Here is a 27,655-nt window from a genome sequence, read left to right on the forward strand (position 1 = left end):
GGATGCACGTTTACTAGTCGTAGGAATGTTTCTCCTACCTGGGTCGATCGACTGTAATTACGACGTGATCAACGGAGTCTGATCTTATTTAGACGAAAGCAGCAATTCGTTGCAGGTGTTTCGCTCCACGTCAGCAAGGTTATTATTCGTATGCGTCCGCGTTCTCCTATCCTCACGGTAGTCAGCATCGCATGGGGTGTAGCAAGGGCTATGTCCGAGGGCTTGGCGACACCTCCGCAGGCAACTACGACTTTTGTGGCTTGCTTAAGATGTGGTGGGGTTTGACAGTTGGCTTCACGTGGAAAAAATCTGTTCCCCGAAAAAGGAACATAGCTCATTATTTCAGGAATCCAGTATATTTTCATTATATAACATACACCAACTTATTTCGTGATTTCATATATTATTTATATGTAACGTATACAATGTTTTACGATTTGGTTGCTAAAAATGGAAAATAAGAAAAAGGCTCAACATGATGATAGAACTCGAGTGAGATTCTGACTTAGATACCAATATTGTGCTATGAGCTCGAAACAAATCATTACTGCTAATCTGGAAAATACGATTTAGTCCGCTTTCATCGTTTGTTGGACAATACCGTTATCAGTATGTTTCATGCCATACATCCTACAGAGTATAATGAGCACAAAATACCAAAAAAAAATCTTTTGATTTATCTCATCATCATGGTTTCAATATAACAAATTTTTATTTTATAAAAGATTCAGCACAAACAACACAATAAATATGCAATCACAACACAATTCGTTGACCTCCTGGTTAGGCAACACGCTGGTTCTTCGTGAAGAACAAGAACACTTGCTCCAACGAAGTCTGTCCCAGCGCGTAGTCTTCAATACCCAGCTGCTCCTTGTTGAACTCCATCATGCCGAACATCGTCGACCACTTCAGATTCGTTTGTGGCACGTGGAAGCTTAACGAATCTTGATACTCCTCCCTGTAGAATGGCAAAATATTAGTCGCAAATCCTGCGATTTAAATACTCATCCAAAACTTACTTCAGAACAGCTCCACTGAACTGGCTCAAAATAACCAACTTAACCCTTCCAACACTTTGCAGCTGTTCCTGAATGTTCTCCCTTTTCTTCACCTTAATGGTCAACAGGAATCCCTTGGAGAATTTGTTCTTCAAGTGCTGAGTCGAGCCCAAACACTTGAACTCCCCGTTGACCATAATCGCCAGCCGGGTGCACAATGCTTCGCATTCCTCCATGCTGTGTGACGTCAGCACGATCGACTTCCCTGAACTGCGCACCTTGCAGATCATGTTCCAGAATTGACGCTTTGCTCCCGGGTCCATGCCAGTCGTAGGTTCGTCCAAATAGACCACAGACGGATTGCCCATCAAGGCCAACGCCGTACTCAACTTGCGTTTGTTTCCTCCGCTGTATTCCTTTGTTTTCTTGTCGATGTGTTTAAGGAAATTCAAATCCTCCGCCAATGTCAGCGATACATTGTTGACGTTCTCGCGGCGAACGCCTCGCAACAGTGCGTAAATCTTCAACGTTTCCCGTCCTGTCAGATCTTCATGGAGAGCATCGAACTGCGGACAGTAACCGATCTTTTGGTAAACGGTACTCATATTGGTGACCAAACTAATCCCTTTGACCCAAGCTTCTCCGGAGGAGAAACTCTCATCGCCGGTCATAATCTTGAATGTGGATGTCTTCCCTGCACCGTTGACTCCCAGCAATCCAAAGCACTCTGACCGATCGATCGCCACCGAAAGATTATTCACCGCTTGGAAGCTCTTGTAGTACTTGGTCAGACCCTTGATAACTAAATTGTACTGATTCCGCTCGATAGGTGACATTGCCTGAACACGTGCCTTTTCTGCCGAAACGTCAGAATCTTCATCCATTGGGACAGGTGACCATGGGAGCTTACGTTTGTACACAGCGTCGATGACTCTGTGAATCCAGCGGTACTCAAATGCCAAGATTAACAAAAACGAAGATGCTCCAACGAAGGCAAGAAACAGCAGGTTACGATTTATGCCGAGTTCGTCGAAAGAGAACACATCTGGAACGCAGCATCTTGAGTCCAACGCGCAGATGTTGTCCATTAAGCAACCCTCGATCAGATCACACTGTTTCTGACAGAACAAGTTAGTGCTGGTTATCTGATTGATGTTGTTCAGTCCATGTGTTAGGGCAAAGTTCGGGAAGAACATGAAGACCCATTCCAAAGCATTGCCGATGTCGTCCAAGTTAATGCCGTCGAACTTAAGTAAAACAACAGCGGTGAAGAGTATAGCTCCGGAAGCGATGTTGATCAGCATAACAATTACGAACCCTGTGGCCGGTACCGTGAATATAAATGAGCTGAGATATGTAGTTGGAAGGAATGCCACTCCGAAAAGCATCAACAGCAGAAATACGCGGCCAAGTTCTGTGAAGGAGGACCAACCTTCTTCCTGGAAGATGGCAAGGGTAGCAATGTACAGCAGACAAGTTACCAAATACATGAGATAGTCCCAAACGAAGGCAACGCCCCAATAAAGAGCGATGTTGGTTCCGCTGACATATTGCAGTAGTTTGGCACGGGAAGTTCGCTCACGGATGTAGAACAGAACGAACAGAGCAGCGACGAAAGCCATTGCAAAGCCACTATTGAAGGCTAGCTGAAATCCGACGTTGATTCCGGTGTTGATGATCACTAACGTAGTCTCTAGTTGGAACGGCAACGGCTTGTTGATTACTGTTAGCTCACAGTTTGGACATTCGGCACTCAGAATGGAGTTGTAGATCAGTGACAGGGCCAGGGGCGCTGTGTGATAGCCTTTGTTGTTGAACCAACCAGTGTATGCTGTGTCGTTGAGAGTGGCTCCAACGAGATAGCGTATGTTAATTTCGGAAATGGCCGTCACAGACTGAAATGATGAATATTAGTGCGCTGAAAATGGTGTATTAATAGGAACAACTTACTTTTTCTAGAATAAATTCTGGCACACTATTCGGAACAGTTATCAGTTGATGAGATCCATCAATATCGCTGAATAAGTTCTGGTAGGCCTTGGTTCGGGCATCGCTTGTGGAATCGCCATCCAGAACAGTTACAGTGTCTTTATAGGAATCCAAAGCGATCTCAAGCGGTGGTAGATCTTGGTCGCTTGAAAAACTTCTTACGATTAAGAATGACATTACGATGAAAAAAATCGGAATAACGTTCTGAATGAGTAGCGAACCCCATGATCGAAGTGAGGATAGCATCTTCTTCAAAAACTGTCCCTTGGTTTGACTCATAAGCAGGTTGTTTCCCGTCAGAAGGCTCATATTACTCAGAATATCTGGAATAATTGTAATTATATATGATGTAAGATTTAAAAATGATTTCACTCACCTTTCTGGATAGTTGTTTCATAAGCCGATTTTCCGTTGGAGTAATCACTCTCCACAAACGAGTCACTGCCGGCTCTAGAAGCAAGTGCTTAATGATAAATTTGCATATCCCGTAAATTTATTTGTAACATACTTCAAAAATACTTCCTCCATAGTAGTTAAAGAAATTCCAAAGCTGGCCACATCACATTCCTTCATTCGATTCTCCAGCTCTTCCAACATCTTCTGAAAAGTTCCGATGTACCTCTCATGCAACACAAACGATAACTCCGAACCAATATCGGTCTCGACGCGTATATCTGGAATATATGTTCTCAAAATGTGACACAGCAGCTCCTTATTGCAATAAGCTCCTTTAACGCAAATCAGTCTGTACCCAACGCCAAATGTCTTTTTCAAGAAGAAAGGCGATCCAACAGTCTTCAGTACTCCGTCGGCCATGATGGCGATGCGATCACCCAGAACGTCTGCCTCGTCCATGAAATGCGTAGACAACAGCATTGTACGGTCCTTCTTTTCCTTCTGCAGCAAGTCCCAAAGCGCTCTCCGTGCCGACGGATCCATCCCTGATGTCGGTTCATCCAATAGTACGACCTTAGAACCACCGCACAGAGCAATTCCTACAGCGAGTTTTCGCTTCATACCCCCGGAAAGGGTATGCGATTGAGCATTGCGCTTATTGTCTAATTCCAACAATTTTAAATATCTGTCTATTTCACTGTTTATGGCTGCATTCGATACACCTTTTAATCTCCCGAAGAACTTCAGATGTTCGCTGACGGTCATTTCATCGAACAAGACATTATGCTGTGGACACAACCCTAGCGATTGCTGGACACCCTCAATATCAGTTCGAATGTCATGTCCATTGAGGTACGCCGTACCGGAAGTTGGCGAAAACATGCCCGTCAACATGGACATGGTTGTGGTCTTGCCTGCTCCGTTATGTCCGAGCAGAACCGTGATTTGATCTTCGTACATTTTAACATTCAGCCCTTCGACCGCCACCTTATTTCCACTGAACACTTTTCGAAGGTTCACCGTTTCAATTCCTGCGCGTGTTGAGGTTGGTTCCTCTTCAAAGAACTTCGACTGCTGTCTCTCAAGCACCTTACGAGGAACATCTTTCTCCTTGGGAGCACGTTTTGTCCAAAATTCGATCTTGAACAGAAAATTCCACGGTTTTGCCACTCCGAACTCACCCGGCATTATTTGCTCTACGTACAAAGCAATCGCCAGATATATGACGGCATCCACCAGTAGCATTACGATTGCTAAGCCCACGCTGAACCCATCGTCGATCGTGGCCGGGGTGAACAGACTGCTCCACCGCAGTCCCACTTGGTTCGCTTCCATTCGTAGGGTGCTCATCATTGCGTACGACATGGCACTGTTGAAGAACAAGCTTAGACCTACCTTGCCTCCGGTTGCCATGCTGTCGTAGTTCGACGCGGTCATGTTGAACGGCATCGCGAACACGAACCACATCAGCCCGGCGATACCGGCGGCGATGTTAGCTGCAAGTTGAGAAACATAACATCCAATGAATGGGATCAGCTGACGAGTGGAAAGATTATACCTTTCTTGAAGAAGACACTCATCATGAAGCTGAAGCAAATTATTGTGATGCTGTAGATAAATAGGAAGAACCATACGGCAGTCCAGTCTGAGTACTCAAAAATGGCGGCACCATTGATGGAGACCTAAAAAGGAACATAACGATGATTGTAATGATCATTCAATACTGGTAACTTAGGAACGCCTTTGTTAGAAGCTTCCATATAAAACTACTCTTCTGACCCATCGAGGAGTGCATAAACATGAACAAATAGTACAGCCCCATACTCACACAAAGCAGTACGGTTACAAACGATATCGTAATCACCAACAGAAGAATGTTCTTCACGAACCATGCAGCCCAGTGCAGCCAGTTCGGTAACCCCATGATCTTCATCGCTTCCTTCAGCTGTCGTTCTTTCTCTACAGCGATGTGCTTCACCATCACGGAGCACGTATAGAAGAACGACAGCAGTATGATCGTTGACAGCAACTGTTCCATGGCTTGCAGAATTGGATCATCATAGTACGGTGGATATGGGAAACGCTGTTTATGAACCGGAATGAGTTACTCAAATAACTCACTTGCTTTCTTGGGAGGACATACCTGAACGAAAACGGGTGGAATGTCCACCGATGGATTGCGCTCTCTAATGATAGCCTTGGATACTGCCGTCTGCACGGCGAGAAAGAACTCGGCAAAATAGCTGGGTGATCCGCCGTCATCAGAGAAAGGCTCGCGAAGACGCGGTGTGAACGGCACCATCAGCAGACGAGTCTGCCAATCCGCGAGCAGTCCACCACCAAAACGGAGTTCTCCGGGAAAGCGCAATGCGTAGGTTAACTTTTCCGGAAGGGTGGTTGCATTCTGAAATAGAGAACACAGAAGTGTAAGAGGGGCCATCATCATGATATGATGCCGAAGTGCAACCATACCGATAGAGAATCATCGAACTCCACTCCGCATAAAAGATTGAGACTCATGAGGGTTGACTCCATTGCTTGAGCGTTAGAAAATCCCGTTGCTGTGATGTTTAAGGAGATGGCTGCGTCGGCCATTATTCGATCAAATATAGGGTTTTCGGGAGAATAGGCCACTCGGTAGAAGATTTCCTCGCCGTTGACGCTGTAATTCAATTTCCAAAGATATTATATCTTTTTGATTGTAGTCAGTTAATACACTACTCATTAACTTACATTGAAATCCGACTACTTAGCAAGTCCGTTGCTAATGGACGGAAAATTGACGGTTCGGAGACATATTCCGGTTCCACGAGACCGCGAACTAGCAGCAAGACGGAACAGCACAGTACCGGAATGACGATTTCGAACAACGTTTGTAAGTAGTGCCGCTTCTGGATGATCCAATTTTTCTCCACTAGAAGAAGGAACTTTCGTCCGTTGGATGTCATATTGGCAGAGGTGGTGGCCGTAGGCAGTTCTCGTCGCCTTCACCTTATCGGTGAATTGCGTTGAGCTGGTTTGTTGCGATGGGAAAAAACGAGTGTTATATATGAGTCATTGGCGAATGATAACGAATATTCGATAGTTTATGCTTGCAATAACTGTATCGGATAGAGATAAAGCTAGACCATGCGATTTTAGTACATCTAGATAATGAAGTTTATTGTCAGACAAAGCATACAAATGTTCAAAACTGTCGATTTGGGAAAAACCCAAAATCTCAAAACTCATGCACGATCCTATAATCAAGCGTGAGTTGAAACGCACCCAAATCAGTTCCTAAAACTCAAGGCTGAATTGAAATATCCATTTGAATCATCGTTCTTTTGTTCTCCTTCGTTAAAACAGTGAATAGCGCATAGATCAATGGAAACAAAAAATTGGTTTTCAATGTGTTGTGTATTGAGCATTAGTAACCCACGATATGAGGGCACCGTTATGCCTAGTAACCAAGCGCTGCTTAGTAGCAACCTAGTTTGTTTAATTGAAGTAATTAGTTAAATAAATTTTCATTAGTCCCTTTGAGCCCAACCAGTATACACGCGTCTTATTAACTCGCAAGAGGTTATGGGCCCAGAGCTGGTCAAAGCTTGAAGTAGTCAAATCAAGAATAGTTCGTTCAATTTCAAGAGGATGATTCCACGGGATAATTCCAATTCAGATGGTGAAAGGCGTACTGGTACAAATGCGAGACAATCAGGCGAAGGTGATGGACCGGCTGCAAGCGGAAGCAGTGTGCGGTCTTTAACTGCTAGTCGGACGCAATTTGGAAGTGCAGTAGCTTTACCGGCCATAGAGAAATTGAAGGGAAGGCAGAACTATGCATCGTGGGCGTTTTCAATGAAAATGTTGCTCATACGAGAAGGTACGTGGCGTGCAGTAAAACCATCGGCGAATGTGGCGGTTGATCCGGATATGAGTGATCGAGCACTTGCAACTATATGTCTGAGCTTGGAGAAGCACAACTTTAGTTTAGTCAAGAATGCTGGTACCGCAAAGGAAGCATGGGAGAAACTGCAGCAAGCGTTCCAGGACGATGGACTAATCCGGAGGTTCGGTCTGCTGGACAAACTTACAACTGTCAAGTTAGAAGATTGCGAATCCGTTGAAGATTATGTTGACCAGTTGGTTACGGTGGCAAATGATTTAGGAGAAATTGGTTTTCAAGTCAACGATCAGTGGCTGGCGTCTTTACTCCTGAAAGGACTGCCTGAATACTATAATCCGATGGTGATGGGTCTTCAAGCCTCAGGAATTGCATTAACTGCTGATGTTGTGAAGACGAAGATTATCCAAGATGTCAAATGGCCGCTGAAGAGTTTCAGCAGTGAAGGCGCTCTCTATTCAAAGCAGAAGTCGAAGCGAAATAAAGGGAGTGCAGAAAGAAAGAATGGTGCTTGTTTCAATTGCAAGAAACCGTGACATTTCGATGTGAATTGTCCTTAGAAACAAGGAGCAAGTTCTTCGAAATCAAAGGGGAAAGCTTTGTGTGTATCGCTAGCTGCAGGTATCGGCAAAGAAGAAGATTGGTATTTTGATTCTGGTGCGACCTCACACATGACACGGACCGAAGAAGGATTCATCAAGCAAGCGGACTGGATACATTCGATCGATACAGCAAGTAGTCAAAGCATCAAGTCGATAGCAAAAGGTATTGTAAAGTTGGAGTTGGAAGAAGGGCCAATAGAAGTGAAAGATGTTTGGATGGTTCCTGATCTGATGACAAACCTGTTGTCTATAAGTAAGATTTGTGCAAAGAACATGACTGTGCTTTTCAAGAAGGATGGTTGTGAAGTTCGCGATGAAGATGGTGATATAGTTGTTACCGGTATTCAAGAAAACGGAATGTATAAGTTGAACACAAGAAAGTCGAATAAAGCCCTGATGGTACACAACTCAAATCTATGGCACCGGAGACTCGGACATTTGAATCAGCAATATATGACCAAGCTTTCTAAGATTGTCGACGGAATGCCACTACGACTTGGAATAGCGACTAACTGTGTGGCATGCTCTCAAGGTAAGCACGCGAGAAGTTCTTTCGGGTCTAGTTCGTCGCGCGCAGAAAATCTTTTGGATCTGGTTCATTCGGATGTATGCGGACCGGTGGAAGTTGAATCGATTGGTGGAAGCCGTTACTTCGTGACTTTTGTTGACGATGCTAGTCACAAGGTGTTTGTGTACTTTATACAATCCAAAAATCAGGTAAATGAGGTGTATGAAAGATTCAAGGCACTGGCAGAACGACAGACGGGACGTAAGTTGAAGATATTGCGGTCGGATAGAGGGACAGAGTACATCAACGCCACGATGAAGAAAAGCATCGAAAGAGATGGAGTGATTCACCAAACATCATGCCCCTACACGCCCGAGCAAAACGGAATTGCAGAACGGATGAATAGGACACTCGTTGAAAAGGCAAGATCGATGTTAAATGATGTCTAACTTCCGAAAACGTTTTGGGCAGAAGCTTTTGCTACGGCTGCTTATCTTGTGAATAGATCTCCAACTCGTTCAATGGAAATAACACCAGAAGAGGCCTGGTCGCAAAAGAAACCGGATGTGAAGCATCTACGAGTATTTGGATCTCAGGTGATGGTGCATTGTCCAAAGCAAAAACGAAGAAAGTTTGATCCGAAATCGATTGAAGGAATTTTTGTTGGTTATGCTGAGAATTCTAAAGGATTTCGGGTGTATTGTCAAGAAAAGAATGAAGTTATTATAAGCCGAGACATCGTGTTTATTAACGAAGAGCAAGATTTTCACACGACAGCAACAAGCATTGAACAATCAAATGTGGATTTCGTTGAGTTAGTTACTTGGCCAGAAGTGGATGATCATCATTCAAATGAAGTTAGTTCTACTCAACCGCAAGCAGTTATTCAACTACAAGATATTGTTCATGAAGTTAACAATAATTCAGAGCCTGAAGCTGCGCTCCCACCGCAAATTGATAGATCCACTGGATAAAGGCGCAGCGGTCGGGAGCGACAACCCCCAGGCAAGTATTCCGACTTTAAATGTTTTAGTTCAATCACTGATCAGATGATTTCGCAGAACCAACCCAGATAACAACCGAGATGACAGATGATCCAGCTAGTTACACCGAGGCTGTTAAACGAGCTGATCGAAAACGATGGACGGCCGCTATGCGTGAAGAAATTCAAGCGTTGATTGAAAATGAAACATGGGAATTAACTGATCTTCCTGAAGGACGTAAGGCGATCAAAAACAAATGGATCTTCAAAACGAAACGAGGTCCCGATGGAAAAGTGGAGCGATTTGAAGCAAGGTTAGTAGTGAAAGGATGTTCACAACGCTACAGAATCGACTTCGATGAGGTGCATTCACCAGTCGTACGCTACTCGACTACTCGATATCTGATGTCACTGGCGGTTCAATACAACTTAGACATAGACCAAATGGATGCAGTGACCGCTTTTCTTCAAGGGAAATTGTCCGACGAAGTAATTTTCATGGAACAACCCGAAGGTTTTGTTCAAGATCCATCAAAAGTATGCCGTTTAAAGAAAGCTTTGTATGGCTTGAAACAATCCAGCCGTGTATGGAATCTCCAACTTGATGAAGTGTTGCGTGAATTTGGTTTGGAGCGTTCAGCATTAGACCCATGTCTATATTTCAAGATTGATGGAGAGAAAATGATTTACGTTACAATATATGTTGATGACTTCCTCCTGTTTACGAATGATGCTATTCTGAAGAAAAGGCTGAAAACTTTTCTCAACACCCGCTTTAAGATGAAAGATTTGGGAGAAGCATGTGTTTGTGTTGGATTAAGAATTACACGTGACAGAACGAAGGGCAAGATTTGGCTTGATCAACAATAGTATATTCAAGTCGAGTCAAGTACGAGACACTGGAGACGGCCTTACTGTTGAGGTCGAAATACGTATCTGTCAAGATACAATTAAGTGGTGGAATTCAATGGGATTGTACAAACTCGTCTTATGACAAGTGAGTCTATTCAAGTTTTACTAGAACTTTTCAATTTGGCGAACAGTAATCCTGTTTCTACTCCGGTTGATCCTGGTGTGAAGCTCGACAAGACAATGTGTCCATCTGATCAAGAAGAACTTCGAATCATGCAGGGCATCCCATATAAAGAAGCCGTAGGTTCTCTGACATATATTGCACAAGCAACAAGACCGGACATTGCGTTCGCTGTCAACATGGTTAGTAAATTCAGCAATAATCCTGGTCGCCCTCATTGGGAAGCAGTAAAACGTATTATGCGTTATCTCAAAGGCTCATCAAATAATCGTCTAGAATATTCCTTGAACGACAACCCGCAGTTGACTGGTTACACGGATGCGGATTGGGAAGGAAATACAGAGAATAGAAAATCTACCACTATCGTGGAACTGCAAACGACAAGATGTTGTGGCGCTTTCAACATGTGAAGCCGAATACATCGCGCACGGTGCGCCGGTAGACCGTTATTATAAAAAAAAAATGTCCATCAAAACCATTACAAGTACAAGGCTCGATTTCTGTGGTAATTCTGCACCTCCGGACCCATTTTTAAAAAAAAAACCGAGGAGGAATCTCGAGAAATCTTGATTTGAAGTTTTTTATTAAGAAATTTAAAAAGAATCTATATTTTAATTCAATAATATCCCCAAAATACCTTCAAAGCCGTCCAAAAAGTGGTCCAAGTTGTTTTCAACCAGTTTGCGTTTGTTAATTTTATTACAATTATAAATTTTTACTACTGGTTAAGCTCACCAAACTGACTTAGGTATGTTTTTTGTATGGCTTGAAGCCGTCTATCTTCAAGAATGCTACCCTCGTTCAGAACCATTCATGAATTAACGTGCAGGCTGCAGATTATTTGTTGAATGCCATTCAGATTAAAGTTTGTATTTTTTTATTGTATTCACAAATGTATTCGAGCATCAGATTGGAGTACGAATGAAATTGATGAAAAAAAAACAACAGCTTAAAGATTTGTTTAAAGTAGTGTAGTTGCTTAGCATTATAGAACAGGTTAGATCTTCGTCAGATGCTGTAACAATTTAATTGCCGGAGCTTTATCATATTCTGAGATTTTCCCGCAAAAAGATCATGGGACTGGTAATGACTCCAAAGATGGCCTTAAGGAAAAGCTACAATTTTCAAAAGTGAGCTCGGCATATAGAATGAGATCTCCAGAACCAAGGAAAACATCAGGAAAAGCACAAGCAAGGCAAAAGCACAAAATGCACAAGAGAACGAAAGAATTTTACAAGCTTTGTGCATATTCTTTTGGGTTTTCGGTTACGACGAAGATAAAATATTCAATCTACGAACTTTTAAAAACACTTTGTTTCTTTGTACAAAATGAATCTTTGCTTATCTCCGCCACTACACATCTAGTTCGGAATTGTTAATACGATTTTAAAGTTACTCGAAAAGCGCCATGTTGGGTAAATTTATGGGTGAACCAAGTACAAATGATGCATCAACAAATTGCATAGAGTTCACTAGAATCCCGATCTTTCGGATTATGTCACGGTAAGTTACTCTGCCTAAACATTAACAATTTTCTAATTAATATTTCAATCAGCAGGTTCTGCATGATTTCAAAAAAGTGTACGCAAGATACAGCTCTTTGAAACTCGAGCATGGTTTTGAGGAAGCAATTGATGGCTTCGCTAGCAGCTGGAAAAAGCTGCAGCTTCCATTCACGTCAAAGTACCATATCTTGAATTGTCATGTTTTGGTACCGGAATAGGTCTTGGCTTACATATCAAACATGCTTTTTCTAGTCCGTTGATTAGAACTTTGACGAGATTTGGCAGCAAAGATCGGGTAATAAGTGCTATGATCGAGTATAACAGCTTCTAACTACTATTATTCTACACGAACTCTGGTCTTACTTCTCTCCATTATGAACATAAACACTAAATTTAAATTAATTTTTACCTTTCATTCTATTAAACATTGAAAGCAACACACACTCAGTTGTAAATATTTATGGTTCTAAAAACGGCAACGCGTGCTTAGGGGCATCTTTGGCGTTGTGGAAGAGAATGGTGTGTGACGGCGAAGGATGAAACAAGAGCTCGCCCAGCTCTACGGCGAACCCAGTACCCAGAAGTTAGCTAAAGCTGGAAGGGTACGATGGGCAGGGCATATTTCAAGAATGCCGGACAGCAACCCTGCAAAGCTGGTGGTTACTTCCGACCGGCAGGTACAAGACGAATTGAAGGACATCTATCTAGGTGGATTAATCAGGGTTTTTGATGATATTTTTGGATTCTTATATGGATTCTTTTGAAATTTCTTAACTAAAAACTTCAAATCAAGATTTCTCGAGATTCCTCCTAGGGATTTTTTTAAAAATTGGTCCAGAGGTGCAGAATTACTACAGGAATCGAGCCCTGCACACTTAGAAAGAGTTACCGACTTCGGTAATTCGATTACCGAATTCTCAACAGCTGAACGGTCGGTAATGGTTTCGGTAAAATAAAAAACCACCGAAACATCTGTAAGTTGCCATTGAGAGGAAAGCTGTCAAATGTACTGACTGTTCGGTAAATGTCTACCGAAAAACTGAACCAGATCTGTAAATTGCATCAGGCGGCAATCTGTCGCCTGACAGATCGGAACATTTTACCAAGAAAAACATTTTTTTTTTCGTAATCGCATTCACTGGAAAATTATTATTTGCATTTCAAATAATGGCGATATTTTACCAATTTATTGTATTTTGTTTTCCTCACAATAATATTTATATAAATAAGTTCGTTCATAATCAGTCATTGAAAACAATGCAGAAATTTGATAGCGGTTAATTCTCCATCCATGAAAAGGAGGAAGTTTTTATCGGCAGGTTTAGGAACTTGGAGAATACGAGGAAGCATCGACATGATCTTCCTCTCCAACATCCAACATCCAACAGCAATCCGCGCATCCTTCTGACACACCGGGAAATTGACAACAAACCATCATTGAGCCGCTTTCTAAAGCCTGCGGGAGTCTTCTTCAGGCTGTAACAAATGAAATCATTCACTCAGAGTGCCTCCAAACAACGGAATTTATATTTTACCTGTATCTTAACCAAACCAGCTACCCGATTTCCAACGCCAACTCCTCTAAATACTTTCGAGGTATGTTTAAATATGAAATGAGTAGAATTTTCTCTGCGGCACTTGAAAAATAACTGTGGACATCGTGTGAAGCAGCCATTTTGACACTTGATGCTTTGGTGCGACGATCTGCAGCTCCAATTACCGAAACTCCAGCAAAATATGTTACCGACTTCGGTGCTGAAGCTGATTCACAGAATTTTCGGTAGAAATATTTGCTGAACTCGGTGAATCAGAACTAATTCACAGAAAATCGGTAATTTAAATTACAGATATGAATACGTCACTCCGAAATTACCGAAAAATCTGTAATTTTTTTAATTACCGTAGAAATCCGTGAAAAAAATTACCGAACTCATAACATCTATTTAAGTTAGAAATACTAGAATAAGAGATCGGCGAAGACGCCATCTTGTTTCCAATCAAACCGTCAAAAGCGGTTCCAATTCGACTTGTTTACTTTTTGCTTCCATGAAGCAAGCAAAAAGTCCAAGTGTTGCCAGTATAATTTAACCGATTTCATGCATTTTCATACGTTGCCATTTCGTCAGTTTTTCACTCCGCCGGTCTCTGGTTATAGGGTTGCTAATTTAAGTGTGTGTGTGCTTGGTTTTGATGGACATTTTTATTTTATAATAACGGCAAATATACTCTATTACTATATTAATCTATCTATTATCTATTATTATATTAATCTTCTATATTTGATAACGGTCTACCGGGGCACCGTGATCGCACTATCAAGAACCACACAAGAAGCTCTCTGGTGGCAGCAGATGTTGGAACAAATTAACCGAAGCTGTACTGTACCAATCCTACATATGTGATAAAACCAATCAGCATTATGTTTAGCAAGAAATCAAGGTTACAACCCTCGTACAAAACATATTTCGATTCGATATCATTTTCATCGCGAAGCATTGAATCGTGGCGCAGTTACACTGGATTATGTTCCCACCGATCAACAACCAGCGGACGTCTTTACAAAACCACTTACAAGATACAAACATGAAGCATTCAAGAAACTTCTTGGAATCGTATGTTAAGAAGGAGCGTTGTGTATTGAGCATTAGTAACCCACGATATAAGGGCACCGTTAAGAGCCACGCAGAATGGGTACGTTTGCGTACGTTTTGACACTTTTCCCATGGGAACATTATGTAACCAAGCGCTGCTTTGTAGCAACCTAGTTTGTTTAATTGAAGTAATTAGTTAAATAAATTTTCATTTCATTGAGCCCAACCAGTATACACGCGTCTTATTAACTCGCAAGACAATGCATTTTCAATGGCTCGATGGTTGAGATTTGTGAATAATTTTACCTTTTGGCTTTTGAAAATTTTGGCCCTTGGGAATTGGTCTGTTCAGGTATTGCGTGAACCTATTTTTAAACATGCAGTGTTTTACCTGAGATATGAAACTGTTTTATTAGGTTTTAATAAGGCAAACGACATCATTCACTTATTTTAAATCTATGTACAGACTTTAGTTTTAAAATGTCGTCTTGGGTTTGGTCTAATCCAGCACGAATGGGGAAATACGTGAAATTGTTCTAAACTTAGTAGCATAATATGCTACATTTTATAAGAACCAACTGTAGAAGACACCTTGAGAATAGTTTCTTTTTGAGGCAAAATTTAAATGTTTCTTGATAAAATTATTTTGTTTGATAATAATGCAAAATTCCGCAAGGTGGTTCAAAATATGATCCATGTCAAAAATACAGCTCTTACCCTATTGTTTATTAAAAATTTGCTTATGAAGTGGGAACCTATAAGTGAAAGGATAATCGTTGCCAGATTTAGAACATGGGTCCAAAACCTTACTATGATCCAATGTTATGCGCCAACCGATGCTGCCGATCTGCAAGACAAAGAGAACTTCTACAGCCAACTCAATGCCGTCGTAGATAGAATTCCGAAGGGTGATATCATGATCTGTATGAGCAACTTCAATGCGAAGATTAGATCCGACAAGTCGAACCATGGTCTCGGAGAAATGAGCGAAAACGGAGAGCTGTTCGCAAAATTCTGTGCTAATAAAGACATGGTGATCGGGGGATCGCTCTTCCCTCATCGACCGCTTCACGACGTCACGTGGGTCTCCCGTGACGGCTTTACAGAAAATCAAATTGACCACATCTACACCAGCCGAAAATGGAAACGGAGCCTTCTTGATGTACGGAATAAACGTAGTGCCGATATCGCGTCTGATCATCACCTCCTCATTGGCGAAATACGCCTGCGCATTGCGCGGCTTCGTCAGCAGGAGGAGAGAGTTGGACGACGCGACTTTTGGTTTGCTAACGGCTGCACTGCACCGAGATTTTTCCTTCTTGATGCATCTGCCGAACGAAATGATACTTCGTGTCGATGTGCTTAGATCGGTTATTCATCTTTCCGGATTCCAGTTGCTTGATACACGACTGGTTGTCCTCGTGAATTCAAATCGGCTTCGGCACGTTTACGCAGAAATCGTTCAACAAACAAACGATCCACTGCACCTCTTGACAGCACTCAGCGAGCGCCACAAATACCGCTTCGGTGCTACTCAATGCAACACAGGTTCGTTCCCGCGATGCCCAGTGGATTGGTCCTCCACAAAATGTCACCAGGAATCCGGAATTTGACTTCCGGGTTTTTGTATCGCCGGCCCAATCAGCGTCGACGAATACCTCCATTGCCGTATGTCCAGGTCCCAGATCGAGCTCATGATCCAGGGTGAACTTGAGATATCGGAGGATTCGTTTAGCCTCCATTCAATCTGCCTGTGACGGATTGCTCACCGATCGCCGAAGGATTGATACGCTGACCGCGATGTCCGGTCGGGTGCTTACTGCCACATAACACAAACCACCAATCAGACTCGAATGCTGGTGATTGTTTGGCAGTTTCTCACCCTCATCCTTTTATTGCAGGTAGACACCTTTGCGTGGTGTGTTACGGTGTAAGATCTACCACGGTCACATTGTCAGCTACAGACAAATCCTGACCCAACGAATACCTTCCCAATATCCAACTCCGTGGTACTTATGACGGTGTCGCTGAGTCGTGGGCCTCTCGTTAAGTAAGTACTACACCAACACTTCCTTCCCCTCCCAAGTTACGGTGAAGATGGGCGTGGCCAGGAGTAGTAATCCTCATGCTTTTGTGATTTTTATCCTAGATTGAAATCAAGGACCACACCCACCTTAATTTCTGATAGCAATCTGAATAAGGATTTCAAAAGAAAAACATGAGTATCACTAGTGTCCAATCTACGAAGTACACCGTAACTTAGCTATTCTATGCTTCTCCTTTTGTTGCAGGTGGCAAGGGTCCATAGGAATTTTCGACGATTTCGCTTCGGTCAACCCAAAACGCACCAACAACTTTTGTACATAGGCACGTTGATTTATGGAAAATTGATTCTCGTTGCGCCGAACTTGGATGCCCAAAAATTGACGAATATCTCCCAACGATGTCACCGTGAAGTTACGATTTATAGAATCGTCCCAATTGCTTCGATTTATATTCGCCACCTTGAACGGAGCGAATAACTGTCGGACACCGCCCAAAGCGATTTTTCACCACACTCACGGATTCTTCTATTATTTCCACAGCGTCCGACTTCTCCTTGAGGAAATATACTTGAGTGTATCGACTGTAGTCGTCGATCATCGACAGGAAGTATCGCGCACCACCTGGCGACACCGTGTTCATCGGCCCACAGATGTCCGTGTGAACAATGTCAAGAACTTTTGACGACTGTCTGTCCAATTTCCTGGGGAAAGGGAGTCGAGCAATTTTTTCTTCAACACAACACTCACATGTCATCGATACGCCACACTTCTGGATGCTGACGTTGGTTGCCAATTCATAACGCACTGTCTGCTGTATCGCTTCTACGTCACGGTGACCTAATTTTCGATGCCAGTGGTGAAGACAGTTCTTCTTGTGGTACGATGCCAACATACCGTGCTCTTTGCAAATATTTAAATAATTGGTACAGCCCACCAATTTCCTTCGATACTGTCACGTTGGATCACGCAATCCCTATGATTGGAGAATATTACTTCTACTCCCTTGACAACCAATATCAAGTTTGAATCCAAATTTGGGACATAGTAGACGTCTGACAGAGTAACCACATGGTGGTCTCTATTCTCGTTTTGGCAAAACAGGCGTCCGGAACCAACTCCTTTCACAAACGTTCCATTTCCATCCGCCAACGTAATGAAAACCCCCGAGCTTGGCTTCAAGTCATCGAAAAACGAATGGTCAGAACACATGTGCGATGTTGCACCCGAATCGACGATCCATAACTTAGAAGAATTTTTCGTCGCAGCAACCATGAATGCAAAATGCGTTGCCTTGCCAACCATCGCTTTATATTTTGAATTTTTCTTCGACACGCGGCTTGGCGCTCCATCGCTTGCTTCCCTTCCAGTTCTTGAAACTGGGCACTCGCGCTTCACGTGTCCCGGTTTGTGACAGTTGTGGCAGACACCGGCACGCAGAATAGACTTACCACGATGGTTTTTCACTGCTCGCTTTTGTGCTTCGTCTAATAGTTTCCGCTTCACTAGCTCCATTGTGAGCTCATTGTCGGATCGGCTTTCCAACGCTGTAGTTAAGGTATCGAACGAGTCGGGCATACTCTTCAACACCTTCGCTACCTTCAAATTGGATTCAAGCTCGTGTCCTACGTTCGCGAGGCATGCAAACAGCTCCTCCATGTGGAACAAATTTCCCTCTATGTCCCCGTCACCGGTGTACTCTGTTTTAGACAACTTTTTTAAATACGACAATAGTGGCCCGTGCTTTGGCATCTCCTTCCTTCCACGCATCCGTCGGAGGTACTGGAGCGGCCTCCGCCACGTGTTGCCAGACATTTTCACGCACCAACAGCATCTCCACTTTAAATTGCCAGCATTTGTATCCGCCACTCTTCAGCTTTTCCAGGCCAAACTTGCTTCCGTCCATACTGGGAACTTGAAATAGTCTTGATAAAAACGATGAAAAAAAAATCTTTTTCTTAAACTTCTAGAATTTTCTTCACAAATGGCCCATAACCTATGGGAAGTGGCCGTAGCTCGGACCGAAAGCAATAAAACGACTTTGTTGCTAGACGGTCAAATCAGAACTTAATTTTATTTCTACATTAATTTACATTTTGTGGCACGCCTAGAAGGCATGGCGTGCTGGGGTTTGCAGTCGCATCATCTTCAACAAACTGCGCACCAAGAGAAAACAATGGATCACCGATGAGACCTGGGGAGAGATAGAGGAGCGAAGGGAAGCCAAAGCCGCGATAGAGCGATCAAAAACCAGAGGAGCCAAAGTCTTAGCCCGTCAACGACGAGACAAGCGAGCGTGGGCGGACTCTCTGGCCGACGAAGGATAGAGAGCCACTGCAACCGGAGACATTCGCCTCCTCTACGATATCTCACGACGCTTAAGCGTGGCGAAGATGAACCAATTGACCAGCTGAAACGCTGGTTCGAGTACTTCGAACAACTTTTCAAGTGGGTATACTCCGTTAGCCATAAAGACGTTGGGCATAAGTACGTTAGGCATAATGGACGTTAGGCATAACGAACGTTAGGCATAACGAACGTTAGGCATAAGTACGTTAGGCAAAATGGACGTGAAGCATAATGGACGTTAGGCATAAAATAACTCTAAGAACAGCCCATGACATAAAGAAGGCAGAATTATACCAAACGTCCATTATGCCTAACGTACATTATGCCTAACGTCCTTATGCCTAACGTACTTATGCCTAACGTTGCGGGCCCTTTTCAAGTGCCAGCCAGGCCACCACCACCTCGGCATCAGCCGAGATGCTCAAAGCTGACCCCATGACATCCGCTCAACTACTGCATCGTTTATTTCGTAATATTTGGGACACCGCAACTTTCCCGGTCGACTGAATGCAAGGTATCTTAGTGAAGGTGCCCAAAAAGAGTGACCTGACTGTATGCGATAACTGACGAGGCATTATGTTGCTGTGTACCGTTCCCAAAGTTCTATGCAAAGTTATCCTAGCCCGGATTCAGGAGAAGATCGATGCGACTCTCCGGCGGCAGCAGGCCGAATTCCGTGCCGGAAGATCTTGTGTGGACCATATTGTCAAGCTCCGTATCATTCTGGAGCAGGTCAACGAATTCCAAGAGTCCCTTTACTTGGTATTCGTTGACTACGAAACAGCTTTCCGTAGACAATCATTGGCCTCATCGAGGCACAGTACGAGGCCTCCTCGTGTAGAGTGCTGCACAATGGGGTCTTGTCCGACCCGATCCGGGTCGTAGCTGGTGTGAGGCTACTGTTTCTCATCGTAATCGACGAGATTCTGGTAGGTGCGATTGATTGAACCAAACCGCGGGGTGCTATGGCAGCCTATAACCATGAAGCACCTAAACGACTTTTAATTGGCTGATGACCTTGCACTCCTCACTCGACGGCGCTCTGATACGCAAAGTAAGCTCAAAAACCATTCCGAGCGCTCCTCTTCGGCAGGTTTAGTCATCAACGTCAACAAAAAAAAATCGTTGGATGTAAACACGGTGATACTTTCCAGTTTCACAGTAACCGGGAAATCAGTGGAAAATTTTGAAAGCTTCTAATATCGTGAAATCTGTGATGTTATACGCTAGCAAAACATGGTGTGTATCAGTGGAGAACACTCACTCACAACTGGATCGCAAACAACGAGCTCCATCGTCGTTGTCACCAGAGGCCGACAGCAACAGAAATTCGGGATCGGAAGTGGGGCTGAGTCGGCCACACTCTTCTTAGGGGCGGAAAAGAAATAAAAGAAGTCGACCGAAATCTAACCTGGCAAAAGGTTAAAGCGATACCTGGACATCGCTCAGGACGGAGATCTTTCAAATCGGCCCTTTGCGCCACCGGAGGTGTACAGGATCCATAAGTAGGTAAAAAGTGCTACCGATCTTTGAAGAGCTTCCGAGTTGTCCCCTCTTTTCAAGTACATCGCAATGGAGCTGTTTATGTTGGCTGTTCTGGAGTGCCAGCTGCTCGCTCCATGCAAGTGGCTCCTGGCCACCGGGGGAAGACTGACGCCGTCATGTGGATGACCCGATCCCCTTGAACATGGAGAGGGTTCCAATGGTTTACTTTTCACAGTGAGAAGTAAGAAATGAGTAGTGTGTAGTAAGAAGTGAGACGTCACCTCTTACTGTCAAAAGTGAGTACTGCGAAATGAAAAGTGAGACGATTCATATTCACTTTGCACTTATCTCTTTTTACAGTGAGAAATGAGAAATGAGTAGTGCGAGCGAAGTGAGAAAATAAAACGAAACACTTCTCACTCCTCATTTCTCACTGTGAAAAGCGAGTAGTGAGCCGTCTCACGTTTCATTTCGCACTACTTACTTTTCACAGTGAGAAGTGAGAAATGAGATTTGAGCACTCCTCATTTTCCACTTATCACTTCTCACTGTGAAAAGTGGGAAGATTGAAATAAGCAGAGAGACGCCTATCTTCTCCCTCATCGTTTCTAACTTCTCATTCCGTACTTTTTACAGTGAGAAGTGAGAAATGATGACTGAGAAGTGAAAAGTGAGACGCCAAATAACCTATTTGGCCAAATGACCTATTCGGCTAAATGACCCATCCGGCCAAACAACTTTCGGCCTAGTGGCCTTCAGCAAAATGGCGATTCTTAGATTGGCATTTTTTTCAGTACATTCAAAGTTAATTGCCTATATGCCGGGTATTAAGCCACCAGCAGCCGAATTCCGAAGGTTCAAGAAAAAATTGAAAAATTTCTTTAAAAAAAAGAGATTCATAAATTAAATTCTCTTTCTCTTTCCAAAAATTTCTTCTCTTCATACCGCATTCCGATAGACTGAAGAGAAAGAAAAAACTAGAATTTCGTGCGAAGAAAAATATTAGTTCTCATATTTTCCACTAGATGTCTTTCGACAACTATTTGCATACTGATTGTTCAAAACATCCTCTTATCGAAAATAAAACTTGCTTTCGCTTATTGTTACGGAAATAATGAAGGGATGGATAATGATTAGTATTCAATATTCTTCTTCTTCTTCTTCTTCTTCTTGGCATTACATCCCCACACTGGGACAGAGCCGCCTCGCAGCTTAGTGTTCATTAAGCACTTCCACAGTTATTAACTGCGAGGTTTCTAAGCCAGGTTACCATTTGTGCATTTGTATATCATGAGGCTAACATGATGATACTTTTATGCCCAGGGAAGTCGAGACAATTTCCAATCCGAAAACTGCCTAGACCGGCACTGGGAATCGAACCCAGCCACTCTCAGCATGGTCTTGCTTTGTAGCCGCGCGCCTTACCTAGTATTCAATATAGTGATGGAAATATGCAGTAACAGCAACATTGTTGTGATTTCTAACTGTCTGAAAATAACGAATGCTCTAATTTTATTACCTCGAATATACCTAAACATTAACATTTGGCTTAGCTTTAGCTTAGCTTTAGCTTAGCTTTAGCTTAGCTTTAGCTTAGCTTTAGCTTAGCTTTAGCTTAGCTTTAGCTTAGCTTTAGCTTAGCTTTAGCTTAGCTTTAGCTTAGCTTTAGCTTAGCTTTAGCTTAGCTTTAGCTTAGCTTTAGCTTAGCTTTAGCTTAGCTTTAGCTTAGCTTTAGCTTAGCTTTAGCTTAGCTTTAGCTTAGCTTTAGCTTAGCTTTAGCTTAGCTTTAGCTTAGCTTTAGCTTAGCTTTAGCTTAGCTTTAGCTTTGCTTTAGCTTTGCTTTAGCTTTGCTTTAGCTTTGCTTTAGCTTTGCTTTAGCTTTGCTTTAGCTTTGCTTTAGCTTTGCTTTAGCTTTGCTTTAGCTTTGCTTTAGCTTTGCTTTAGCTTTGCTTTAGCTTTGCTTTAGCTTTGCTTTAGCTTTGCTTTAGCTTTGCTTTAGCTTTGCTTTAGCTTTTTCTTTAGCTTTGCTTTAGCTTTGCTTTAGCTTTGCTTTAGCTTTGCTTTAGCTTTGCTTTAGCTTTGCTTTAGCTTTGCTTTAGCTTTGCTTTAGCTTTGCTTTAGCTTTGCATTAGCTTTGCTTTAGCTTTGCTTTAGTTTTAGCTTTAGTTTAGCTTTAAATTAGCTTTATTTTAGCTTTCCTTTAGCTATGCTTCAGCTTTGCTTTAGCTTTGCTTTAGCTTTGCTTTAGCTTTGCTTTAGCTTTGCTTTAGCTTTGCTTTAGCTTTGCTTTAGCTTTGCTTTAGCTTTGCTTTAGCTTTGCTTTAGCTTTGTTTTTGAAATCTGCGTACTTTTTATTGTGATAGTTGGTTGTGCACAAACCATGATACATATTTAAAGAATTTGGTTGTTTTGGAATGTTTGCCTTGATAAAATTGTAATCAAATAATCAATCAAACGCGATTTTTCTTCTCTTACAATGGCACTACATTCCAACTGGAATTTTGCCTGATTTTTAACTTAGCGTTCTATTTAGCATTTCCATAGTTATTTATTGAAAGCTTTTCTTTGCTTGCCATTGCATAAGTATGTATCGTGAGTGGAAATTACGCACAATGGATGGAACCAAGAATATTTCCCACATTATTTCACACTCATTATGGGAAGTAGACTTGGAAAACTTCTATTTCTTTAGGGAATTCTCATACTGTACATATGTAATGGTAAAGCAATGGTGCTCCGGAATAAATCAAGGAATACGCCTGTGATGTAGACTTCTGGGATCTATCCATCACTGCGATTTCGCCGGTTTCTATTCCGAAACCAGAAGCGACAATAATAGTGGAACTCACTTCCGTGCAACAAAATCAGATAGAACATCCAAAAAAACTGTTCAAGTTGTCGATTTTACAGGCGAAACCCTATCCAGTTTTCCGCGAGCGGTAATGGCCGCCAGCTTGCCTGCGGGTTAGTCTCTGATTTGACATTTCTGGAGGTCAACTGCACCCACCGCTCTGAGCATTTTGACCAATGTGGCATAAAAGAAGGTGCTGATTAAGTGAATCCAAGCCTTTTTATATACTACATTGATCAAAAGTCTTGAACGGTGGGTGCAGTTGACCTCCACATACGTCAAATCAGAGACTGACCCGCAGACAAGCTGGCGGCCATTACCGCTCGCGGAAAACTGGATACACCCTACAGTTAGAAAAAAGTACCTAATTTTAGGTACTTTTTTCTCTTGCATCTCCCTCCTCTTCCCTTTGTTGTCATAAAATGAAGAGCAAAACCATTCAATAAGGGCATTAAAGTGTGGGAACCCAACGTTGAGTAATCTGATGTTTACAAAAGTTGAGTGAAATTTACCTAACTTTTGGTTAGTTTCTATTTAAAATTAAGTTTATTTTACTTAATATTAGGTGAATTTTACTTAATTTCAAGATAAAATTACTTAATTTTGGGTTCCCACACTAAACCCCCGATTTGAGTGAAAAGTACCTAATATTAGGTACTTTTTTCTAACCGTGTAAACTGAGTGAGCATACTTTAAACCCGTTCGATTGTTTCCACCTAAAGTTCGAGAGGGATTGTTCAGACCGTGGGATCATTGAGGAATCTTATTTCGAGGGGTTGTTCTATAAAGTTGCTATTTGCAAACAATCGGGCGATTCGTATGTGTCCCGTAAACGTAAGCGCATCGAGCATACCAGAGGAGCGACATCCAATTTTTTTACTATGGATTTTGACAAGTTTGCCTGTTCGTTCTTTTTTGGGTGATAAATTTATCCCCCAGTGTCAAATTACCCCAATACTGATTTATTTTGCAATAGTATGTGCGTGAATTTTGAATGTTTACGTTTTTACAGGAGAATATAATGCAAAACGCCCATACCACTCAATAATGCAACATGATACAATCATGAGAAAATAGAGAAAATTTAACGAATTATCAATTAAAACAATTTTACACTTGATTCCATGCTTCAAACTTAAGAATGTTCAACTTATTTGCTCAATTATTTAGAATGCTAGTTGCCCAAGGTACTGTCTATGCCTTTGTTCGTTTTATATCATTTTCACCCTCGCAATTATTTATGTTGCATTCGCAGTGCATTCGTATGAGTGAGTTAGAAACGATGTGACAAAGATGGCGTAGCTTGTCATCCTCGTGGAGCATAACGTACGTGACGCTTACTGCCTTACGCATCGGGGACGAATACTTGGCTTGTCGACAATTGCACTATCGGAGGCCTTCTGCAAATCCCGCTGGCTGAGAGTTCGTTAAGTATGCTAGGGAAGGGAATGTTCTACCATTAGCCAACAGTCCAGCAGCATTGGCCAGCAGAGTGTTAGGCCCGGGGGAAATGGGACCTTACGTCTTTGTCTACATAGACGAGGAGATTGAGCGTTCGAGTCCCTTAGAGACACGTGGATTGTTTTCCCAAATTTGTCCATTTCGAAAACATGTGCTGTGCATATGCGCAGCCAAGTTATTTAACGAAAAATGATTTCCGTACGGCCGAGTTGCCGAGTATGCAATTAACAGGATGAATGTTGGACATACAAGGAAAACGGGAACTGAATAAAAGAACTTTCCAAATGAAGTGTACTAAGGAAAATCAGAGTGTTCTGCCATTTCTCCTTTCTGGATCTGGAAGCCTTGGGTTAGAAGTGAGAAAGTGGCCGGATACTATGGGTGTTCCAGATACCCGGTTCACGCTTTAATTAGCGACGGTAACTCTTCTTGACTTTCAATTCGTTAGCATTAGTTTGCGTTAGCGTTAGCGTTAGTTTGGAAGGTGAGAATGGGTCAACGCCCTCACCGACAGTCTGGAGGTCAGAAAACAAAATTGTTCAAAAAGGTATCTTATAAATCAGATTTCTTGCTTCACAAATGATTGCATTTTACAATACTATTGTTCGTAATAAAAAGGGCACCATTGCGAAGCATGATATCTAATCAAATTACACTGGATTCTGTTTTTACACGATTTACATTTTCTCAATTTTCCACTCATCCTAAATGTTTAACGCATATTAATTATCATGTGATTTTTCTTTGATTTATTCTGGATTTTTTGAAACATGTTGCGAAGATTTTGGAGGTAAGTTGAAGTCACACGATCAAAAATACGAGCGAAAAAAAATCGTGTAAAAACAAAATCCTGTGTATTCGTAGTAGGTACTATTCGACCAACGCCCTCGACTGGGTGTGGGATAGAGGATGACACACACATGACGTTGAAATAGTCACACAGATTTACGCCGCCGCCGAGAAAAAATACGACAAATAGCCATTGGCAATTTTTTTTTACTAAGCATTTATTTTATGAACATTACAATGGTGCTCTATAAAACACTAGTTTGCAAGATCAATGTAGGGGAAATTATGGCTTTGGCAGGTTTTGTTCTATTATTGTCAGGGGGGTTTTCTATAACTTATTATGCTCAAATTTGGCATAAACATTCTTTGCATATCAAAAAATATTGTGGCCAAATTTCATAAAATTTGGTCAGCAAAAACCCTCCTGACAATAATAGAACAAAACCTGTTAAAGACGTCATTTCCCCTAGTTCTATTAAAATCGCAAAACATTTGAGTGACCAACGCAATTCCATTCTAAATAATGCCATGCAAACACTTCACTTTCATTGATCACCGAACACGTTGAAATCCACCGTGATAAAACTTTTCCTACATTGGAACAGTAGAAACTAAATATTTTAGCCTGTGTTGAAAGTTTTCAATACTTTAAAGGAAGTTTAAGAAATTGTTATCACGAATCATATGATTTCATACTGGATTGATTGATTTGACCACAAAATGGATTATTGTGTGATTTTTTTCATAGCTAGAAAACTGCTGTAAGCAAATCATGCAATCAGACGAAGAAATACGATTAGATATATTTTGTTATTGAGGGGTGATGAAGATAAGCCGCTTCCAATTGTGTACAACGTCAAACATATTGCAACGAAACCAAATGAGGACCCGTTTAATATCTCATTGAATCTAATTTATAGTTGATGTTTCGTATTAACTAATAAAAAAACAGCGTTTGGATTATTCACTATTTACTTAATCTATCAAAAAACACCGAAACTCAGATAATATACGACTAATGTGCCGATAAGTACGATTATCATTTAGGTGCAATAGCTTTCAATCAATGGGTGATTCACCAATAAGATATGTAATCATTTACCCCGTGTGAATTCCCGCCAAAGTAAAAACGTCCTTAGTATAACGCCTCTTCCACTTAGTCGAATTCTCTACTGCCACGTAAACCTCCACAACCTCTTCAATATCTCACTTCACCAAACCAGTGCCGAACCGATGCCGCTCAAATTCACGCCAGGACTGACACACTTTAGCTGCGAAGGACTTAGTTTTTGTTTCGATTGGCTATCTTAGCTTCACCCATAGGTCCGTTTATTATCGTTCGCTTATCAGAAGTATCGCCAATATCACCTTATCAGTGCGCGGTTCTTATCATTCAACGTCTGCCTACCACAACCTGTACCACTGCTGTATCACGCTGTTACGGAAATTCATCGCCCCCTTCGCATATTGAAGATACCTGTCCAGGAAAGATCGGAAACTGTTTTCTTATGGATAGAACATGCCATGAATCTTTTTTTTCATGCTAAAAGTAATAGAAATTAAAATCATAAATGTTTGGACCATGAATTGGAAACCAGTCTATCTCATCCAGAGCACAAGGGGTACCCATATGACGCCGTTCTACCCTATCCCAATCAATGTTCTCATGATAAGCCTTTGTCTCGTGCCCATCGTTATACGTCGTCGTTTGCCATATCACATTTGGCTGCGGCGGATGCCATTTGTCGATCGTTTGACTTATCGATAGAGATTTTGTGTAATCTTCCAATGGTGCGCTTTGAGCGGCTCAAGATAAGTCGTGCGAAACGCCGTTCGTACCATAGCGATTCAAGTCATAAGGTCTGCTTGGATGAAATTGAATGTAACTAATCTGATTGAAATCTAGTGTCCGTCAACAAGGTGACTTCAGCAAATTTGTAATTGCCCTGCTCAAATCCGTTCTTAATAACAAACTTGAATGACTATCTGAAAGCAGTTCATAAAAATATTTTTATATATTTAAGCATGAATAAATATATTTTCGATGAGTTCCCAAATTATTATTATTTTCTCTATCTTGACCGATTGTGCTTTCGTGCTGTATTTTTATTATTTATTCAGACTAAGGCCGAAGTGACCTGTGCGGTATATAAGAGTCTTCTCCATTCGGCTCGGTCCATGGCTA

At 42.0% G+C, this 27,655-nt stretch overlaps 2 protein-coding genes across 2 annotated transcripts in view; one reads left to right on the plus strand and one right to left on the minus strand.

Annotated features, from left to right (window-relative positions):
- Positions 1-27,655, plus strand: part of LOC134210055 (uncharacterized) — a 923,126-nt gene that overhangs the window by 560,079 nt on the left and 335,392 nt on the right. The gene's annotated exons all lie outside the window — the stretch shown is intronic.
- LOC134210044 (phospholipid-transporting ATPase ABCA3-like) lies at positions 694-26,737 on the minus strand. The gene is made up of 11 exons (XM_062686067.1): positions 26,573-26,737; positions 6,120-6,399; positions 5,859-6,048; positions 5,530-5,790; positions 5,215-5,469; positions 4,945-5,068; positions 3,499-4,882; positions 3,367-3,440; positions 2,952-3,313; positions 1,023-2,896; positions 694-961 (listed from the first exon to the last, which is right to left on the minus strand). The coding sequence occupies exons 2-11, from the start codon at positions 6,332-6,334 to the stop codon at positions 784-786; spliced, it is 4,917 nt and encodes a 1,638-aa protein (XP_062542051.1). The 5' UTR covers positions 6,335-6,399; positions 26,573-26,737; the 3' UTR covers positions 694-783.

This window comes from Armigeres subalbatus, chromosome 2, assembly GCF_024139115.2.
Source record: "Armigeres subalbatus isolate Guangzhou_Male chromosome 2, GZ_Asu_2, whole genome shotgun sequence".
Taxonomy (NCBI): Eukaryota; Metazoa; Arthropoda; class Insecta; order Diptera; family Culicidae; genus Armigeres; species Armigeres subalbatus.

Bases quoted from the DNA above. Each gene is read 5' to 3' on its own strand.
- LOC134210044 (XM_062686067.1), bottom strand. From the start codon at position 6,334: ATGACATCCAACGGACGAAAGTTCCTTCTTCTAGTGGAGAAAAATTGG. The intron at 6,049-6,119 runs GTAAGTTAATGA...ATTGAATTACAG, and splicing joins CTAAGTAGTCGGATTTCAAT to CGTCAACGGCGAGGAAATCT. The intron at 962-1,022 runs GTAAGTTTTGGA...GCCATTCTACAG, and splicing joins TTCAGTGGAGCTGTTCTGAA to GGAGGAGTATCAAGATTCGT.